The 20,436-nt window shown below is 47.7% G+C and overlaps 1 protein-coding gene across 3 annotated transcripts in view; it reads right to left on the bottom strand.

The window, feature by feature from the left end:
- Positions 1 to 20,436, bottom strand: part of RAPGEF3 (Rap guanine nucleotide exchange factor 3) — a 244,424-nt gene that overhangs the window by 67,516 nt on the left and 156,472 nt on the right. For all 3 annotated transcript variants that reach the window (XM_029595109.1, XM_029595110.1, XM_029595111.1), the window contains 5 exons: positions 19,962 to 20,112; positions 18,734 to 18,816; positions 17,455 to 17,494; positions 7,430 to 7,511; positions 7,156 to 7,302 (listed from right to left, as the gene is read on the bottom strand). In XM_029595109.1, coding sequence (XP_029450969.1) covers positions 7,156 to 7,302; positions 7,430 to 7,511; positions 17,455 to 17,494; positions 18,734 to 18,816; positions 19,962 to 20,112 — 503 coding nt within the window. The remainder of the gene's footprint in view (positions 1 to 7,155; positions 7,303 to 7,429; positions 7,512 to 17,454; positions 17,495 to 18,733; positions 18,817 to 19,961; positions 20,113 to 20,436) is intronic.

The following is a 20,436-nucleotide window of genomic DNA, read 5'->3' as shown; positions in this document are numbered from 1 at the left end:
TGGGAGACACCTTTTTCATTTTGTTAGGTTTTTTTTCTTGTTTTTTTTAAGAATATTGATAATGGGGAAGACAACCCAAAATAATAAAAATGGACACTAGCAAGGAGGAGCTTGGGCTCTACTACCCTTCAAAAAGGCCATGGAGAACAGACAATCCAAACCTACTATACTGAGGTCATGTCCAAACAATAATGTGATATGAATGTGTGGACTAAACTCTATGTCACTTTGCAAATCTCCTCAAGAGGAAGAGACCTTAGATTGGCAATTGATATCGCCATTGCCCTAACATGCTGGACCTTGACATACCCTGCCCAGGTATAACAGAAGGCGATTCAGTCTGCTACCCAATTGGAAATGATGAGTTTTGTTATTACATTAATAGATCCTATTGGGGTCAAAAGAAACAAAAAGCTGAGTGGACACGCTAAACAAAGTTTGCTCCAGTCAAAAAGTGGCAATTATCCTACAGTCCAAAGTATGGAGAGCTGCTTTGCTGTTATGGGCAAGTGACCTACGGAAAAAATGTGTACAGAATAACTGAGTAATTAAGGTGGTAGTCTAACATCACCTTTGAAAGGAATTTAGGATGCATGTAAAGCACCTTTCCATTACAGTGAAATTTAGTATAAGGTAGATAAGTCATTAGGACCTGGAACTCATTGACTGCCTATGCTGAAGAGACTGGCATCTAAATATGACCTTCCAAAAGAGTTCAAAGATTCAAAGGGGCTTTCATCAGCTAGATTAAAACTATGCTGATGTCCAATATCACAGTGAAAGGCTTCATTTGAACAAGTTTGGCATGAATTTGACAACAGACTGAACATAAATGGGGTTCCTTCCACATGTTGGTGATAATTGCCAGTTGCACTAAGGTGAATCCTGTTAGTGAGTGTGAACTCAGAAAGCTACAGAAAGTATCCAAGCAGTTTTATGTAGTACAGGAGAAAGGATCTAGGGACTTGCCCTCACATCAGATGGCAACCCTCCTCCATCTGAAACTATAAAGACCTCTTAGTGGATTCCTTTCTAGGAGCTGGAAGGATTAGAAATACCTCATCAAAATATCCAAGTGATTGAATTATATCCACCTTCCACATCTATGCTGTGAGAGCTATAGACTGGATGTTGAGAGTGAAGCAATGCTCCTGGTTCCGCATAGCCTCACTATGACTGGTTTCCTGAGGGTTATTTCTCACAGAACTGGAAATCAAATATGTCGCAGCCAAAAAAAGAGCTGAGTATTATAGTTCCTTGGTTCCTTCAGAGTTTTATCTAGGTTTTCACTACTAGGGATACTGGAGGATACAGAAGACCTATCTCTCAAAGAATGGAAAAAGCATCTGAAGCTAGCCTGCCTTCTGATTTCCTTCTGGAGCAGAAGAGAGGTACAAGAAAATTGGTTCTTACCTACTAATGTTTGTTCCTGGAATACCATAGATCAGTCCAGACTCCTGGGCTTTGCTTCCCTTCCATTAGATGGAGACAGAGAAAGTTTTACTGTCACTGCAATATAACTTCGTGTGCCACCTGCAGTTCCTCTGTATTGACCTGTACGTAAGCCATAATATAATAGAACAAACTCCCACAATAAGCAGGAGGAAAGCAGAACCCCAAAATGGAAAAATCCTTTCCAATCATAGGAACAGGAGAACATTCCTGAAATCCTGAGCAATTCTTCAGCATATATACAAAAGAAGTATGTGGACTCTCCTCAAGAACAAGGGTGAGACTCTGGACCAATCTGTCATATTCCAGATACAAAAGTGAGCAGGTAAGTGTTATTATTTGTGATAATTGTGGATGGGCTACCATCTGACTCTTGGTTCCTCCTTGCCGATTAATGTAAGCCACCATTGTCACATTGTCCTACAGGATTCACATCGGATGATCGCGTAACAGAGGCAGAAGGAAAGCAACGTGAAATGCACCGCCCTCGATTCTAACCTATTAATAGAACAGGATATCTCATCCTTGGACCATTGCCTCTGAGCTGACTGACTCTGGCACATCACACTCATCTGGTGAGACTGGCATTGGTAGAAACTACCACCCAGTCTGGTACATCCAAGTCTATCCCGCGACTCAGATGGGCCTGACCAAGCCACCATGAAAGACTGGAACTGGCGGCACTCTTGAGAGGCAGCGAAAGTTGAAACTGCTCCGACAATGGATCCCACCGGGAAAGAAGAGACTTTTGCAGAGGCCGCATGTGTGCAAAGGCCCAAGGAACTAACTCCAAAGTTGATGCCATAGAGCCTAGAACCTGAAGGTAGTCCCAGACCCTGGGCACCATAGTGTCTAACAGACTGCGAACCTGCATCTGCAGTTTGAGCATGCGATCCCCGGTAAGAAAAACCTTCCCTATCCTGGTATCGAGGCATGCTCCCAAGAAATCCAAAACTTGAGAAAGGATGAGATGATCTTTGCCAGATTCACCACCCAGCCTAGGAACCTCAACTGCTGCAGCACCTGAGATACAGCTTGTCTTGAGGACTTCCGACTTCACCCGAATGAGCCAGTCATCCAGATATGGGTGAACCAATATGCCCTTCTTTCTAAGCAATGACAGAGCGCAGAGACTCCATTCGAAAATGAAGGATCCTGACAGCCACATTTACCTTTTTTAAATCCATAATTGGAGGGAAGGACCTTTACTTTTTGGGCACCATATAGGGAATAACTTCCTGTTCTCCACTTCCCTGTAGGCACGGGAAAGGAAAACCGGTTCTTATCTGCTAATTTTCGTTCCTGTAGTACCACGGATCAGTCCAGACTCCTGGATTTATGCATCCCTGACAGCAGATGGAGACAGAGAAAGTTTTACTGACACTGCTACATAATCCCTGGTGCCACCCACAGTTCCTCAGTATTGACCTGTACCCAAGCACAAAAAAACTGTAAAAACACCAACTCAACAAATTTACAAAAAAATGTTTCAACAAGTTTGTATTCCAGACCATGAAAAAACTGTATTCCTTACCAATAAACCTCAGCTGAACAGATGACTCTCCACCTCCACAGATCGGGCAGGTTCTGGACTGATCCTTGGTACTAAAGGATCGAAAATTAGCAGGTAAGAACCAATTTTCCTTTTCCTGTACATACCCGGATCAGTCCAGACTCCTGGATGTACCAAAGTTCCCTACTTAGGGTGGGACCTGGAGAGTCTTGCTCGCAAAAACATGCTCTCCCAATGAACGAGACTCTGGATCCCCCAAATCCAGACGATAGTGCCTTGCAAATGTATGTAGCGACTTCCAAGTCGACGCTCTACAAATTTCCTGTGGCAAAACCAACTGAGCCTCCACCCATGAGGCCACCTGAGAACACGCAGAGTGTGCCCTCAAACCTTTATGCACCTGACACTCTTTGAGAATGTATGTTGACCCAATGGCCTCCTTGAGCCACCTCACAATGGTAGCCTTGGAAACCTGGGCATCTCTCTTCGAACCGCTCCAAAAAACAAAAAGATGGTCAGACTTCCTAAACTCTTTTTTTACCTTGAGATATCCCAACAAAGGTCTGCAGACAAAGCTCCAACATCTGATTCACATGAAACACCGATAATACCTTCAGTAAAAATGAGGGAACCGTCTGCATGGACATTTCCAAGTCCATAATCTGCAGAAACGGATCACGGTAAGACAAAGTCTGCAAATCAGAGATTCTCCTAGCTGAACAAATGGCCACTAGAAAAACAACCTTTAGGGTCAAATCCTTAAGCGTTGCTCTCCGAAGAGGTTCAAAAGGCGCCTCACAGAAACCTCTGAGAACCAAATTAAGATTCCAGGATGGACAAACTCTCCTCACCGGAGGGCACAAATTCTTATTCCCACGAAGAAATCTAACCACATCAGGATGAGAAGACAGTGTGCAAACTTCTACTTTAACTCGCAGGAAAGCAAGAGCCGTTACTTGCTTTCCCTGAGTTGAAAGCTAAGCCCTTGACCAAGCCTTCCTGAAGTCAGCTTCCTGAAGAAAGGATAAAATCTGAGATACCGAAGGCCTTAAGGCCTGCACTTCGTTAGCTATACACCAGGACTCAAAATCCTTCCAGACTCACATACAACAATAAAATAGACTTCCACCTAGCCATGACCGCCTCTGGGTACCCTCTGCATCTCAAACGCTGCCTCTCAAAAATCAAGCCACTAGACAAAAGTGAGCAGCCTGGTCTGAAAATATGGGGCCCTGCTGAAGAAGGCCTGGAAGATGGCTGAAACATAACGGACCGTCCATTGCCAAGTTGATTAGATCCATGAAACATGGCTGGCATGGCCACTCCGGAGCTACTAACACTACCTCACCCGGGTGTCTCTCTTTCTGATGCAACACTTTGCCTACCAGAGGCCAAGGGGAAAATACATAAAGCAGAACTTCCGGAGGCCAAGCTAGCACCAGTGGGTTGACTCCCTCGGCCCCATACTCTTGTCTTTGACTGAAAAACTGAGCCACCTTATGTTATTATTTGTGATAATTGTGGGTGGATCCTTGGGCCGGTGGCAGATGACCACGCCCACGAGGGAAAATCCCGAGAGGGACCACCGGTCAGGCTCAGAGTTGGGAGACAGACACACAATTAGTTCTTTTATTAAACTGTTTTAGAGAACCACCAGAGGTGGCAGTGGTGAGCTGGAAGAGCCCGGCTGGGCTGTAGTCCCTCAGGCACTGGAACAGCGATCCCAGGATGGCTGAGCTGTAGAGAAACTGAGATAGTGAGTAGGCAGAGTATGCAGAGTTCAGGAACAGAACCTTGATGGTAACACTCACACAACAGTCTCTTGGAACATTCCAGGAGCTGGAATGAAGTAGGCCCTCGAGGAGCGAGTACCTGGTTCCAGGGAAAGCTCTGAGAGAGAGATGGTAACTCACTGTGGGCAGCGGTGACTTCCTGGCAGAAGTTATATTCAGTAGCAGGTCTGGGAACGTGGGCCCTCAAGGAGCGAGTACCGGTTCCAGACTGCGAACTGAAAAGCAAGAGAGAGAGAGAGAGGCCCCTGAGGAGCGGGTACCCCTGGTAAAGTCCGAGGAGGCAGAGTAGCAAGGTAAGCGGAGAGCGAATCCCATCCGCAGCGATACCTGGAGGCAGCTAGGTAGGAAACCCTTGCTAACTCGATTAGCTAGCAAAACAAGAGACCTTAAATAGCTGGCGATGATGACGTCATCTCAGGGGGCCGCCCCTGAGGTTTGCGTCACAGCTGGTACTTGAGTCGGGGCCGCACCGCGCGCGTGCCCTTAGGCCTCAGGAGAACATGGTGGAAGGCAGCATCTAACCGGTCCGAGGACGCTGGAGGAGGTTGGCAAAATGATGCTGCGGCAGCCAAACTTCCATCAACCAAAGAGGGAGTCGCCAAAGAGGTAAGGTGGGCGGAGTGAAGACGTCGGGCAGCAACGGTCGCAACACCTTTGCATTGAGACGAGTTGCCATTAGATCCACATGGGGACAGCCTGACAGCTCCCACTCTCCAGGATTGAGAAAACTGCGACTTAGAAAATCCGCCTGGACATTTTCGATCCCTGTGATGTGTGAGGCTGCTATCCACTCCAAGTGTTGCTCCACCCAAAGGATTAGCTCTTGAGCCTCCTGGGCCACTGCTCGACTTTTGGTTCTTCCCTGCCGATTGATGTAGGCAACGGCCATTCCATTGTCTGACAAGACTCTCACCAAACGATCTCGTATCAAAGGCAGAAATGCAAGTAATGCTAAACGCACTGCTCTGGTCTCTAACTGACTGATAGACCAAGACGCTTCCTTTGCGGACCAAGTGCCCTGGGCTGACTGCTGCTGACATACTGCTTCCCATCCAGAGAGGCTGGCATCGATAGCAAGAATCACCCAATCTGGAACCTCCAGTTCGACACCATGAACTAGATTGGACCTCAGCAGCCACCAAGACACTGTCTCATACAGAATTCTCAAGAGGTAAGGGAAGATGAACTCCTCCAAGAGCGGATTCCACCACGCCAACAGAGCTCTCTGCAGAGGTCTCATATGCGCAAAAGCCCACGGCACTAACTCCAGTGTTGAAGCCATCGAACCCAGAACCTGCAAATAATCCCAGAGTCTGGATATCTGTAACTCCAACAAGCGCCAGACTTAACTCTGCAACTTGCAAACCCGCTCCTCCATGAGAAACACCTTGCCTGTCCACGAGTCGAACCAAGCTCCCAAATACTCACAGGTCTAAGATGGGAACAAGTGACTCTTTGCTAAATTCAAGACTGGCAAAATACCCCTCTGGATGGAAAACAGAGCTGTCCAGCACCAGATCAGCCAAATTAAAAAAAATAGGAGAGGCAAGCTACAGAAAAAGAACCAGTTGCCCTGAGCCCACAGTCACCTGAGCAGCCTCGTGAAAGGGAAGGATCTGGACCATCAGATTTACACCCCACGGAATAACGGAGCAAGCATACAAAAAGGTCCCTGACCTCCAGCTCGTCCACCTCAACCGAACAGGGAAGGATCCACCAGGACCCAAAAAACCCCTGGGAGGAAGTTCACAAAATTAAAGTACTCTCTGGACTACAGAACTGCAGGTTTTGCACCAACCACCATCTACTGGAGACAGAGAATACTGAGGAATTGCAGGTGACACCGGGGATTATGTAGCAGTGTCAGTAAAACTTTCTCTGTCTCCATTTGCTGGCAGGGATGAATAAACCCAGGAGTCTGGGCTGATCCAGGTACGTACAGGGAACGATGGCTCCCATCCTCTGCAAATGATCTATGATCTCTTTGACCACCTTCCTCTTGGCGAATGGGGTGCAAGGGGACACCATCAAAAAGTCTCTTAATGGCTGAGCAAATTCTAACATGTAACCATCTCTTATTACGTTGAGGACCCACTGGTCCGTTGTGATTTTGGCCCACTCCTCTTAAAACAGAGTCAGACATCTTCTGACAGGAGGGATAGAGGAGTGGACCGGCCTTGCTTCATTGCGAGGGCTTAGTTCCACCACTGTCTGGACCCACTGGTGAATCACTAAGTAGCTATCAGAAGTTGTCTTCCCTATTCCATACATTGAAACCCTTTAAAATAGTCTTCATCTAGGATTTACTGCTGTGGGATCTGTCTCATCATCAGATTCTTAATTAGCCCAGTACAATATTAGTCACTGATAACAACCAGTGGCTAAATTACTACTTACCTCCTGCTGAGTTCACTTTTAGTAGTGTTTGATCTCCTTGCCAGCCATATTTGGCCTGTAGTGATGACATTACTTCCTGCACTGACGCATTCACGGGCAGCAGATTGGTCATGCAGGAGTGGTCTGGTCTATAAATGTCATAGGGGACTGAAGATAGAAAAAAAAAAAAGACATGCTATTGTCTCCATTTGCTGTTGCAGGGAGATTAGCAGTCTGTGTGATTTCATTATTGCCTAGTTTGTTAAAGTCTGACAAATAACAGAGCCTGTGTTACCTTTGTCATGAGCCTTGATGATGTAACTTTTGCTGGGAAGCCACTCATCCAGACCAGGGAACCAGCTTCCAGAGTTCCAAACCTGGCAATAAGCGGGAGCGTGATGGAGTGAAAACAGTAAACATTACAGAATGCCACTGTTTGTGTACTACACAAGTATACTTCATTTAATGGGGACTGCTGCTTAATGCAGATTGCTTCTTTTTGGAACTGATGCCACCCTGTACATTTCAATACGACCAAAAAGAGATGCTCCTTCTTGGCTCAGCCAATCATTGGATAAGTTGAAAAGCTTCCTTGTACCTGTGAGGTACCTCTTAAAATTCAGTGCTGGACTTCCCCCAAATAGTGGAAACCAGTTCTTAATATATTGTTAATTTTTTTGTGATTCTAGGCTTCCTGGTGACCACTAATCCTCTGCAAACCTATCAGGGAGCAGCAGTAGGAGTATGCTGTTCTTCAGTAGGCTCAGAGCAGTGTTGAACTCCCCCAGCAAGGAAGACAAGGGGTCCTCTGGAATATCCCAAGGCCCATATTGAGAAGACACCACTGCTTTACACCTGTAGCCCTGTCCCAAGTTCTGCTGGTATACAAGGAGCTCACATGGGAGGTCATGGGCTAGGGCTGTACCCATGTTCCTGGGTTCTTCCTTCCTGGGGGGAAAGAGCTCCTTTGCAATACTATCCAGTAAAGGAACGAAACACACCAACCACACTGTAGCTGTTGTTCAAACTAAAATCTTTTACCAGTGAATTTGATTGCAGGAAATAAAAATCACAACAGGTATGCTATAGCGTAGAACACAGTCAGTACAGAATATAAAGCTCAGCAGAAACAGTCTCTGTTAACAGTGATACCACAGATCTCTGGTGATAGGTACTCTGGGCATAAAAGAAAGTCTCCCTGGGCATTTGCCCTGGTACCTGCTCCTCTGGATGCAGCTCTTAATTCCAATAGTTAGAAACAGATGAGCCTCTGGGTGATGCTTTCCTCAGGCAGCAACTCTTGGGATCCATCCCCTGTCAGCAGCTTCCCCTCTGACTCCCACCAAGAAATGCCCTCTTTCTCCAACCTCTGAAGAAATCCCACTTAGACAAATTAGGGAGTAAGCGCAGTTGCTTACCTGTAACAGGTGTTCTCCTAGGACAGCAGGATGTTAGTCCTCACATGTGGGTGACATCATCCGATGGAGGCCAGCACGGAAATCTTTTGTCAAATTTTCTAGAAACATTGCCTGTCAGACTGAGCATGCCCAGCCTGCTGCTATCTGTGCGTCCACTTGAGGTCCTCCTTCAGTCTCGTAATATAGCAAAAAATACGAGCGAGAAAAATAACACAACAAACCAAAGGTGAACACAACATTGTGGGGAGGCGGGCAGGATTCCTGAGGACTAACATCCTGCTGCAACTGCGCTTTCTCCTAGGACAAGCAGGATGGTAGTCCTCACATGTGGGTCAGTACAGAGCTCCAGACTGCCCCATTCGACCAGAGAGACCCACAGTAGCCGAACAAGGGTGCCAACGGGCACACATAACTGCGGCACTGTGGGGAAAACAAGGGGCGATCTGGTCCCACAGAGAGCACGATAAGAGACTGTTGGGTTCAGGACTGGAAATACATTTCGCAGGACAGACTGGCCAAAAACACTGTCCTGGTGACTATCTCTGTCAAGGCAGTAGTGAGCAGCAAATGTGTGGAGAACTCCAGGTCGCAGCTCTACAAATTTCAATGACAGGGACCACACGCAGATGGGCCACTGATGCCGCCACAGCCCGCACAGAGTGAGTTTTCACCCTGCAAGCCAGCTGAAGGCCTGCCTGCTCGTAGCAGAAGGCAACGCAGTCCACTAGCCAGTTCGATAAGGTCTGCTTCCCCACCGCTGCTCCCAGTCTGTTGGGGTCAAAAGACACAAAGAGCTGGGTGGACTGTCTATGGGCTGCTGTGTGAGCCAAATAGAAGGCAGGCGAGCGCCCGCTTGCAGTCCAGGGTGTGGAGAGCACGTTCCCCTGGTGGGAATGAGGCCTTGGAAAGAAGGTGGAAAGGATGATGGACTGGTTGATGTGAAAAGCAGTCACCACCTTAGGGAGAAATTTGGGATGCGTACGCAGCACCATACAATCAAGAAAGAACTTCGTGTAGGGAGCATATGTAACCAGGGCCTGGATCTCACTGACCCTGCGAGCGGAAGTAATTGCCACTAGGAACATGACTTTCCAGGTGAGGAACTTCAGGTCACAGGACAAGAGGCTCGAACAGATGCCGCATTAGCCTCACCAGGACGACGTTGAGATCCCACAGGGTAGCCGGAGGCCTAAGCGGTGGCTTTAGTGGAACCAGGCCCACATAAAGCGACTGACAGAGGATGGACCGAAACGGGCACACTAGCAACATCCTAGTGGTAGGCACTGAGTGCGATGAGGTGCATGCAGACTGCAGACAGATGCCAGAGGTAATCGAGCAGGCGGGGGAGCAGACAGGAGAAAGGGTCCAATCTGTGACCACTGCACCAGATGGAGAAAAGCTTCCACTTCGAGCTGTAAGATTTCCAAGTGGGAAGTTTCCAAGACTCACACCCTCCGAGAGTTGCAAAGGCTGAAGGGATCATGCGCTCAACATCCACGCCGTGAGGGCCAGGGCCCGGAGGTTCGGGTTGTCAGGGTGCCCTGGTTCTGCAATACGAGGTCGGGAGCCATCCCCAGCGGGACAGGCATGCTCACCGACAGGTCCTGGAGAAGAGGGAACCACATCTGCCTTGACCAGGAGGATGCCAAAGGATCATGGCCCCCCCGTCCTCTTGCAGTTTCATCAGAATTCTCAAGAGGAACGGAATAGGGGGATATGCGTACATGAGACCCTGCCCCCAGTGAAGCGAGAAGGCATCGCAGGTCGGATGACCCTTCCCCGGAATCAGAATCTGCTCACCTTGTGATTGTGGGAAAGAAGCGAACAAGTCCATGTCCGGCGTATCAAGTCTGCCGCCATCGCAGGGTTCAGGGACCACTTATGTGGCTGGAAGGACCGACTGAGGCAGTCCGCCAGAGTGTTTAGGTGACCCGGCAGGTAGGTAGCCCGTAGATACATCCTCTGGAAAGAGCCCAATCCCAGATCTGCTTTGCCTCATGGCAGAGGAGGGATAAGCTCGTGCCGTCCTGCTTGTTGATGTACCACATCGCCACCTGGTTGTCTGTTCTGATGAGGATAACCCTAGAGGACAGCCTGTCCTGGAAGGCCCACAAGGCATACCGGATCGCCTGAAGCTCCAGAAGTTTATCTGGCAGCGAGCCTCGGCTGCAGTCCAGAGGCCCTGAGAGTGCAGGCCTTCCATGTGGACCCCCCCACCCTTGAGGCGAGGCATTGGTGGTGAGGGTCATCTGAGGTAGTGCTGATTGAAAAGGGAGTCTGTTCTCCAGATAGGGAGGAGCGGAGGGGGTCCGTGACCGTAACCGGAGCCTCCATATCCTGTGATGCTTGCTCCCACTGGGACCGCAAGGCCCACTGAGGGTTCCACATGCGGAGGTGGGCAAAGGGGGTCATGTGGACGGAAGCCACCAATGTGGCCCAGCAGGCGGAGCAAAATTTGGGCTGGCAATCTTATGCTGTTGCGAACAAAGGTAGCCAGCGGGGAGAGGGTGACCGCCTGGTCCTTGGGCAGGAAGGCCTTTGTCTGTGCCGTGTCCAACCTGGCACCTATGAAGTCTAGCTGTGGAGATAGACAGAGATACGACTTGGGGAAGCTGATGACAAATCCCAATGTCTGCAAGATCTGAACCATCAGGGCCAGTGCTTGCAAGGCCCCAGAGTGGGAATCCCTCTGGATTGTCCAGGTACAGAAAAACATGGACCAAGCAACGCCTGAGGTAGGCAGCCACCACCGCCAAGCATTTGGTGAAGACACGTGGGGCTGATGACAGCCCAAAGGACAGTACTTTGTACTGAAAATGTGCCATCCCCATCAGGAAGCGGAAGTACTTCCTGTGGTTGGGGACAATTGCAATATTGGGGTAAGCCTCTTTTAAGTCGAGGGAGCAAAGCCAGTCTCCTTTTCAGAGGAGCGGGATCAGCATGCCCAGAGAGACCATTTTGAATTTTTCTCTTAGGAGAAACCTGTTTAATGCCCTGAGGTCGAGAAAGGGGCGCAAGCCGCCATTCTTCTTCGGAATAAGAAAATACCTTGAGTAGAAGCCATGGCCCCGTTGCTCGTGGGGGACTGGTTCCACTGCACCCGCTGCTAGAAGGGCGGAAAGTTCTGATTGAAGGATGACCTGATGGATGGGCGAACCCCACGATGGACATGGGGGAGCGGTCTCTGGAGCCTGCTGAGATTCAGGCGGTAGCCCTGGCGAACAATGGAGAGAACCCAATGGTCCATAGTGATCACTTCCCAACGGTGGGCAAAGCAAAAGAGCCTGCCACCGACCGGGGGATTGACCGCCAGGGGAATCGGCGTCTGGCTCATGCCCCCTCGCTCCAGTCAAAAGCCTGTAGATGGGGCCTGCTGGGGGTCTGGTTGGATCCTCAGAGCCCGCTGCTGCCAGCCGCGACACCTGGGACTGGTCCGAGGCAGGCAAGCACAGGCGGCTGGAGGATAGTATTTTGTCGGCCGATAAAAGGGCTTGCAAGAGCCCAGCCTGGAGGTCTTCCTTGTGGAGGAAGGGCTTTTTGAGGGGCTGGCAGAGAGTTGCTGAAGAGTATCATGCTGATCTTTCAGCTGCTCCTATGACCTCCTTCACTTTGTCCCAAACAGGTTCTCATCTGTACAGGGGAGATCTGCGAGTGTCTTGAACCTCCGGACGGAGTCCTGAGACCCAGAGCCAAGCCAACTGTCTGGTGCCCATGCCCCCCGAAGGCAGGCTGCGGCTTCGAACACATCATAGGTGGACCTCACCTCATGCTTTCCCGCCTCAAGGTGTCCGGGAACATTTCTTAAGGGCGGACTCCACAACCGCCGACTGGTGGGGGAGGGTGCCGCCCGCTCAAAGCCCATAGCCTGCTGCACCAGATAGGTGGCATTGGCCTTCCTGTTGACCGGGGACACCGACACCGGGTGTTCCCACATACGGAGAAGGAGCTCCTTAAAGATGTTGTGGACAGGCACTGCCATGATTTCCTTGGGAGCGTCAATGAACTGGAGGACCTCCAGCATCTTATGACGGGTATCCTCCTCCTACAGGAGCGGAAGGGAATGGCCTCTGCCATTGCCCTTACAAAGCTAGCAAACAATAGGTCTTCGGTCGGAGGACCGATACCGTTCCTCCAATGGGGAAGGCTCTGAGAGGGGGGTCTATGGAGAACTTCAATGATGAGTCCGAAGAGTCATCGTCCCATGGGTCATAAGGACCCTACTCCTCACTGGGGCCCGGGTGCTTAGGGCAGGGACTGTGAAGGGCAACAAACTTGGGCCCCAAGGGCACCAAAGGCCAAAGGGGTCACTGACGGCAATCCATGGAACCTCGGCATGCCGGTGGGATCTGGCAGCGGTCCAGGGAACCGTGGGCAAGGGTGCCCGGTCCAAGAGGCCTCATCCTTCTTGGAGGACCCAGGAATCGGGATCGCTCTGGTGGAGGGTGTCAGTGGCAGAGGAGGCATCGAAGGCCTCTCGGGCACTGGTTCTGTCAGCAGGGCACCGAAAAAGGACGTCCAGACGCTCCAGCTGGGGTGATGCAAGCATCGATGGCAGAGGCTCGGGCTCCGGTATGGGGGCCGGTGGTCTGTCAGCAGCTCAACGCTCTGGAGCACTTGAGCACTGCGATTGCATCTCTTAGAAAGTCCTGGGTTGTCAGGACTGATGGAGGGGGAAGATGGCATCGCCGGCACATCCTCAGGTCCACAAAGATGGCATGGCGCCCTGCACCACTTGCCAATGGAGAGCACTGGGTTACCAGGGGCACCGGAGGATGGGGGTCTCCAGTTGCCGAGTGCTGCTTCGATGGCGGCTTGGCAGCTGATGCCGCTCTGGAAACCGGAATGTGACATGACAGTGACCAGTGTCGATGCTTCCTGGACTTCTGGTGCTCGGCCCGGTCTTTCCTGGCGCCCAAGGACAACGATTGACCCTGAGGTCTACGGAAGGGGAGAGACCACCGAGGATCGATCTTCCTCTCCCCGATCCTTAGGGGGTGCTGGATAGTGGGACCACCAAGGGAAGGGATCCCCGTGGTCCTTGGGCGTCAAGGACACCGAAGCCGGACTGGAAGATTTTGAAGACCCCGAAGAGCTTTCTCCATTTTATCCAGGCATGCTTCATGCCCTTTGGGTGTCATTTGGTGACACAAACGACACCCTCAGATGTTGTGCGAGGCCCCCAGGCAGAGGATACATACCTCGTGCGGATCCGTGATAGACTTGGTCCACGAGCACTGGGGGCACCGTCAAAAACCTGACGACGCCATTGAAAAAAGAGGCCGGCGTGCAGTCGATGACCGACGGGCACCACTGTGCAAGAGTTGGGAATGGACCACGAAGAGCAACAAGAGATAGAAAACAAGGGTACCTACCAAAACAGAGGGATACCGATCGCGAAGGGGGACCCGATGCAAAAAAACACCTGAAAAAGTTAAACACAATTTCAAGGAGTTGGAGCTCCACCACCATGAGGCTACTGCACTGCAGAAAAGAAGAGACTGAAGGGGGACCTCGCATGGACGCGTGGATAGTTTTCCATGCCGGGCTCCATCGGATGATGTCACCCACATGTGAGGACTACCATCCTGTTTGTCCAGGGAAAATGGAGCTTACCTCCCCTCTTCTTAGAGATCTCTTTCTTGAATCCTCAGCAATATATCGAGACTCTATTCTTGGACCCCAAGAAAAGACATCCCTAATGCTGAAGGCCTGAGCACCCCAATCTTAGACCTCAGCCACCTTCCCAGGACAGGACAAGTAGTCCTCTTCCCTTGGAGAAACCATCCTTCCATCACTTCTCTTAGCCAGAGAGGTACCCCTGAAGAAACCCTGAACCACAAGGGCACAGGAGTTTTGTTAAACTCATGATACCTACCACTGAGGAGCTGCAGACCTCCTCTACTCTACTCTGACATTATACACCTCAATGCAGTATCTTTTGGAGACAGACTGCTCTAGTAAGTTGCAATTTTCAGGACCCTCCCTTACACACCCTAGGAGAGATAAGGTAGGGGCATTCCAACAATAGCCTTCAAATGGCTGACTTTAAATGGCTCCCAATCATGGGGAAGGCAATTTTTAAAGGGATTTCTGGGGGAAAAAGTATTTCACCCATGTAAATTGCCTGTCTGAAAATTTCCCCTCCCTGTATGTGGGGGAAAAAGTACACATTAGTGCTATAACCTGTGTGCTTTTACCTGGGGCATGATTATGTCAGGGGAGAAAAGTATGTGCAAGTTTAGGTTGGAAAAATTATCCTCCATAAAAAGCAGGTGGTTTTCTTTGGTGGATACTTTTTTCCTAGGCAGTTTTTCAGAAGGAAAATATGCATAGACTTTCACTTTGAAAACTGATTGCAAAGATCTCAGGTAAAAAGTACCCGGGGATTTTATAGCAATGCGGGCAGCTTGAAAAACTGCCCTCTTAAATCTGTTCTTTTTTTTTAATTTTCTCTTTGCTGACCTTCTGTATTTTGCTGACGTTTCCTCTGGCATCTTCCTCGCCTGTGTTCTTTGTATTTTTCTGGAGTCTCCTCCAGCGTTTTCAGTCCCTGTGCCTCTGTATTTTACTGGAATCTCTGCAACATTATGTCACCTGAAAATGTAATCAATGTATCTTAAATTTCCAGTAAGATTTTCTAAATAATTTTGGTGCAATATTTAAGCCTTCCTCTGGGAAATGTGTGCCCAGGAGGCTGCTCAACATCAGCTTCCATGAAGTCAGGAATTGCTACTCTTTCTCTGGCATACTAGGGAGCCTGTGTTAAAGGCTATGAAAATAACTAACTGGGCCTCTAATTGGTACTCTCCTCAGGAGCAAGTGCTTCCATCATGTCATTTTAAAAATTATTTCTAAAAGTGTCCCACTGAAAATCTCGGTGAATGCATCTGAGCTTCTGTGTAACTTGTATGCCACCACCTTTCTGCTCAGCTCATTTATACTGGTGACTCTCCCACCCCTCTCCTTGCTCTGTTTGTTAAGGGATTATCACTAGAGCATGATTTCATTTCTTACTGAGTAAAGTAATCTCTACAATTTTACTCAAAGTTACCCTTTCCCTCAAGTAATACCTTCTACATTATGGGGGGAAGTATTCTGACACTAACCAGATTACCAAACAGGCCGATACAGTACAGTGCGCAACTGTTAACCCCGCCACTGAACGCGCGTTTTCCCTTACCCCCTTATTCAGTAAGGGGCCGAAAACGCCGCGGTCAATCCGCCCGGACATAATAGCGCCCGCAACCACGTGATACAAAAAGTAAAATGTGCAGCCAAGCCGCACTTTTTACTTTCAGAATTAGCACCTACCCAAAGGTAGGCGCTCTAATTTCTTCGGGCACCGGGAAAGTGCACAGAAAGCAGTAAAAACTGCTTTTCTGTGCCCCCTCCGCACTTAATAACATGGCAATATTAAGTCGGAGGTCCGAAACTTTCCAAAGTAAAAAAAAAAAGAAATTAAAAAAAAATTGAAGTCGGGCGGCGGCTGTCAGGTCGAAAACCAGACGCTCAATTTTGCCGGCGTCCGTTTTCTGAGCCCGTTGGCTGTCAGTGGGCTCGAGAACTGACGCCGGCAAAATTGAGCGTCGGCTGTCAAACCCGCTGACAGCCGCCACTCCGGTCCAAAGGAGGCGCTAGGAACGCGCTAGTGTCCCTAGCGCCTCCTTTTGCCCGTTTTATTACCGCCAGGCCTCATTTAAATACAGAATCGCTTGCACAGGAGAGTGGCCTGTGTGCGCACTGGGCGACTTTACTGAATTGGCCCGAAAGTTAGCCAGATAAACTTATCTGGCTAACTCTGGAGGGATATTCAGCGGTGTAGCCACACTATTGAATATAGCTTGGCTATCTTAAAGATAGCCAGCTTATATTCTGGCTATCTTAAAGATAGCCAGATATATTCTGGCTATCTTTAAGATAGCCAGATAACTTTATCTGGCTAATTTTAGGGACTGCTCTTTGAAAGGACCAGAATTAACTGGATAAGTTACCTGGCTAATTCTGAATATCGGAGTTAGCCGGATAACTCAACTCCACCTGGAATGCCCCCAGAACAGCCCTACATTAAGTGGGTAATTTAGCTGGGTAAGTGCCCAAAAGTCAGCATTCAGCCATATAACTCACAAGTTATCCAGCTAAATGCTTCAGCTATGAACCTCTGTATTCTCGTCATGACTTGCTATCTTAATCAAAGCCTTCCATTTGTCTTTTATTGTATGTCATGTTTGTCCATCTTGACTAGACTGTAAGCTCCAAGGAGTAGGGACTCACTTATTATGGGATAATTTTCAAATGGATTTACACCTTGTACTGTAATTACTACTATAGCAACGTTCAAAGGTCATTTACTTGTGTAAGGCATTTACGTGGTAGATTCTATGGATAATTCAATGGCATAATTGTTAGCAATTTTCAAAAGCCTACTTATACAGATAAATTGCATTTACATGTGAAAAATCCATTTTATAAGCATGTAAATGCTTTGAAAATAGGCCCTATGTATCTCTGTAACAGCTATGCATATATGTGGTATCTATTATACAAATCATAATAATAATAATTTAGGTGTACAAAACTAATCTACACAAAACAATGAACAAAATACACTGGAACTGACAACAGCTGAGCTGAGATGGTATCTCCTGTAAAGTCCCCTCACCAGGATTTTCAGCAGCTGGCTGCTGCACATAAGTATAAAAGAACTGTGATTATTGTCCTTGATGCTTGCCTCTGGGGTACTTTAAGTACCTTGGCATTTCCCTTGTCATGAGTGTCTTTGGTTTGCTTCCAGTTTTGCATTCTTACCAGTGCTTTGCCTGCAGTGACAGCCAAAAGAAACAAATAGTAAGAATGTGTGTAGTGATGGAAATGGACAAACGTTATCACTGCATGACCCTATTACCTTTATCGGGGGTATCAGATTTCCATTGCCATTTTCCAGTCTGTAGAGAAGAATAAACAACATTAGGTTCAGGCCTGCTTCACATGATTAATTGTCTGCATTACAAGCAAGAAACGCCCAGTGCTTGCTGGAAAGGAGCAGTGTTTAAAGCTGTACTGGAAGGAAGGAAAGGGGGAACAAGAGGACAAAAGAAGAGGAGGGAAAGAAGAAAAGAGAGAAATGGAGGAATGGATGGAGAGCAGAGGGAAGGGAGAGAAAGAGAGAGGATAACATTTTCCTGCTTCCCCCTTTGTGCTTTTGGATGTTGGATAAAAAGATGGGATAATTGCAGGGAATTATCAACAACCCTGTGACTCGAGTTGTAGAGCAAAAGATGGGATACATTCATGGAGCTGAACTGTGAGTTTCGTTGCTTGGTATAAGATGGGTTTAGAGGGAGCAGGTCTGGATATTAGATAGGATATGTACAGGCTGTTGGGTATAAGATGAGATAGTTACATAGAGCTGTCTGAGATTTGGATTTCTAACACAGTGTAGGAATTTGTTTTGGAACATCCAACGAGGGCACAGAAGAACTTACTCTTGGTGGCAGCAAGATGCACTATTACTTTAAACTGTAAAACATCCGTAAAAACACCAGAAGGTACGGAGGTAACCTGCGTGGAGCGGCAGTTACAACTCTAAACAACTTGCTGGGCAGCGTGTATGGGCCGTTTAAGTCTTTACCTACCATCGCTTACAATGTTACCACAATGTGGTTGACCAAGCTGTTGGAACTACACAACATGGAACCAATTACAGCCAAACGGAAAAATAAAATGGGAAAGATCTTTAAAATTTGGGAACCTTTCCAAAACATGTACGGAAAAATCTCATGAAATTGTTTTGAAAGTGCAGAGTGTCTGTATTATATTTAGTTATTTATATATATATATATATATATATATATATATATATATATATATATATATATATATATATATATATATATATATATATATATATAATTTTGGGGTTAGTTCATTTATATGGTAATTAAAACAATTGAAATAAATATAAATAGGTACAATTAATAATATCCATTTTTGTAGAGAACAATTGAGTGATATTTACAGCTGAAATGTGATTTTATACAGTGTATGTCTGTTCCACTATTCTGATTGCTTTTGTATAACTGAACATTTCTGAAATAAAGAATCTTTGTTAAATTAAAATAAGAACACACAGTGCAGGACTGACAAGAGTTATTACACAAGTTCTATATGTTACGAATCCTTACATTCTGGTCTTTCTGCGGTCTTGCAGCTGCTCCTTCAGCAGGTTGCTCAAGCGCAGGTCCTTGCTCACAAACTCTGAGAGTTTCTGTGGGTTAGAGACAATTACTAGCAAAAAATTATTTACATCCCGCAAGAAATGAAACCTATTGAGGAACCTTAATTCCATTAAGAAGGGGAATGGCTGAGTGCAGACTCGCTGTCGGGGATTGTAAAGCAGGTCACTTTGGCTATTCATAGGCATTTCAGACCAATTATCCAATTAGGTTGATCAATTAGGGAACTGCTCATCACAATAGAACACCAGGACTATAGGGCTGAATGGAGTGGCATGAGGTTGTAGACTTTTTCACCTCTAAATCACTAGTTTAAATCCAGCTCAGGTCAGTACTGCCTAAGGGTCATTACTGTTCAAAAGAGGTTTGATGGCCCCAGCCCAGGTCCCAGTGAATAAGTATCTACAGCACAAAACCTACCTGCACAATTTTACACTAGTTGGAACCACCTCTGGCTTTCTCTGCAGAGATGCCAAAGACTGAAGAGGCAGAGATACTGAATTACCTCTCACCTCTACACCCAAACCTCTTCTTAGTGTTTAAGTAATTGCCAGGTTCTTGTGGCCTGGTTTGGCATCTGTTGGAAACAGGATGCTGGGCTTGATGGACCCTTGGTTTGACCCGGCATGGCAATTTCTTATGTTCTTATACTTCCACCATAATATGGTCAAGGTACACACTGGCAAGGGTAATTTGGTGAAATTTTCACTGATGCTGCCTGTGCTGTACCTGTTCTATAGTCAGACAGTATGTGCATGTGAGGGGAAATTTCCATTGCTGGTCTCCATGATATACCTGTTCAGTAGTAGCAGTGTGTGTAAGAGGGAAGCTTGTACTGTTGCTGCCCATGTTGTACCTGTTCCAGGGCTGACCTTAGTAGGGTGCAGGGCCCAGGACGAATCAATCGCAGTGGGACCTTGAAATGTTGACATGCACGACTCCTCCCTTAAGCTGAAAGGAAACTATAGTGCCAGGGTTGGGGCTACTATAGCAGCATCAGGCCCCCCAACCCTCCAACATGCGGGGCCCAGAGTGGTTGACCCTATATGCCCCCACCCCTAATGACCTTGACCTGTTCTGTGGATAAATGGTGGAGTTCATTTCTCCGCACCCCTCCCCCCACACTTCACCATTACTAAAGTCACAGTCAAGAGGTATGGAGACACTGTTGCAGTACCTCGAGTAGTCCCATGGCGCTGGTATCTTCCTGCAGCAAGTGTCCATAAAGTGCTACCCACTGGCCAATGAGACGTAGGATCTTCTGTTGTTTGTCATGAGAGTATGCTACTTTCTCCTGCTCACTTCCCTCTGAAGGTTCCGCATGAAAAGTAAACATGTTAAGGAACTATCATTTCCCAGATGGGGGGGGGGGGGGGGGGGGTCGGGGTGCACTTACAATTCTCACTGTCCCTTTCTGGGATGCTCTACAAGTCAGGGTCACTGGTAAATGAAATGAGGGAATCCATTAAGACTCCCATTATGTCATAGCTATTCCAGTTTTCACTATGATCTTCATTAGGTATACCTATGTTTATTTTATCTGCACAAATATGACTAAGGATAGGCCTTTCATCTGTCAAGGAGTGGCTAAGTCAATTCAGACTAAAAGCTAGAAGAGTTCAAACTGCTACACAAGTGGAGCCTTAAAAATA

This window comes from Rhinatrema bivittatum, chromosome 3, assembly GCF_901001135.1.
Source record: "Rhinatrema bivittatum chromosome 3, aRhiBiv1.1, whole genome shotgun sequence".
Classification (NCBI taxonomy): Eukaryota; Metazoa; Chordata; class Amphibia; order Gymnophiona; family Rhinatrematidae; genus Rhinatrema; species Rhinatrema bivittatum.
This window is presented reverse-complemented; position numbering and strand designations above follow the sequence as displayed.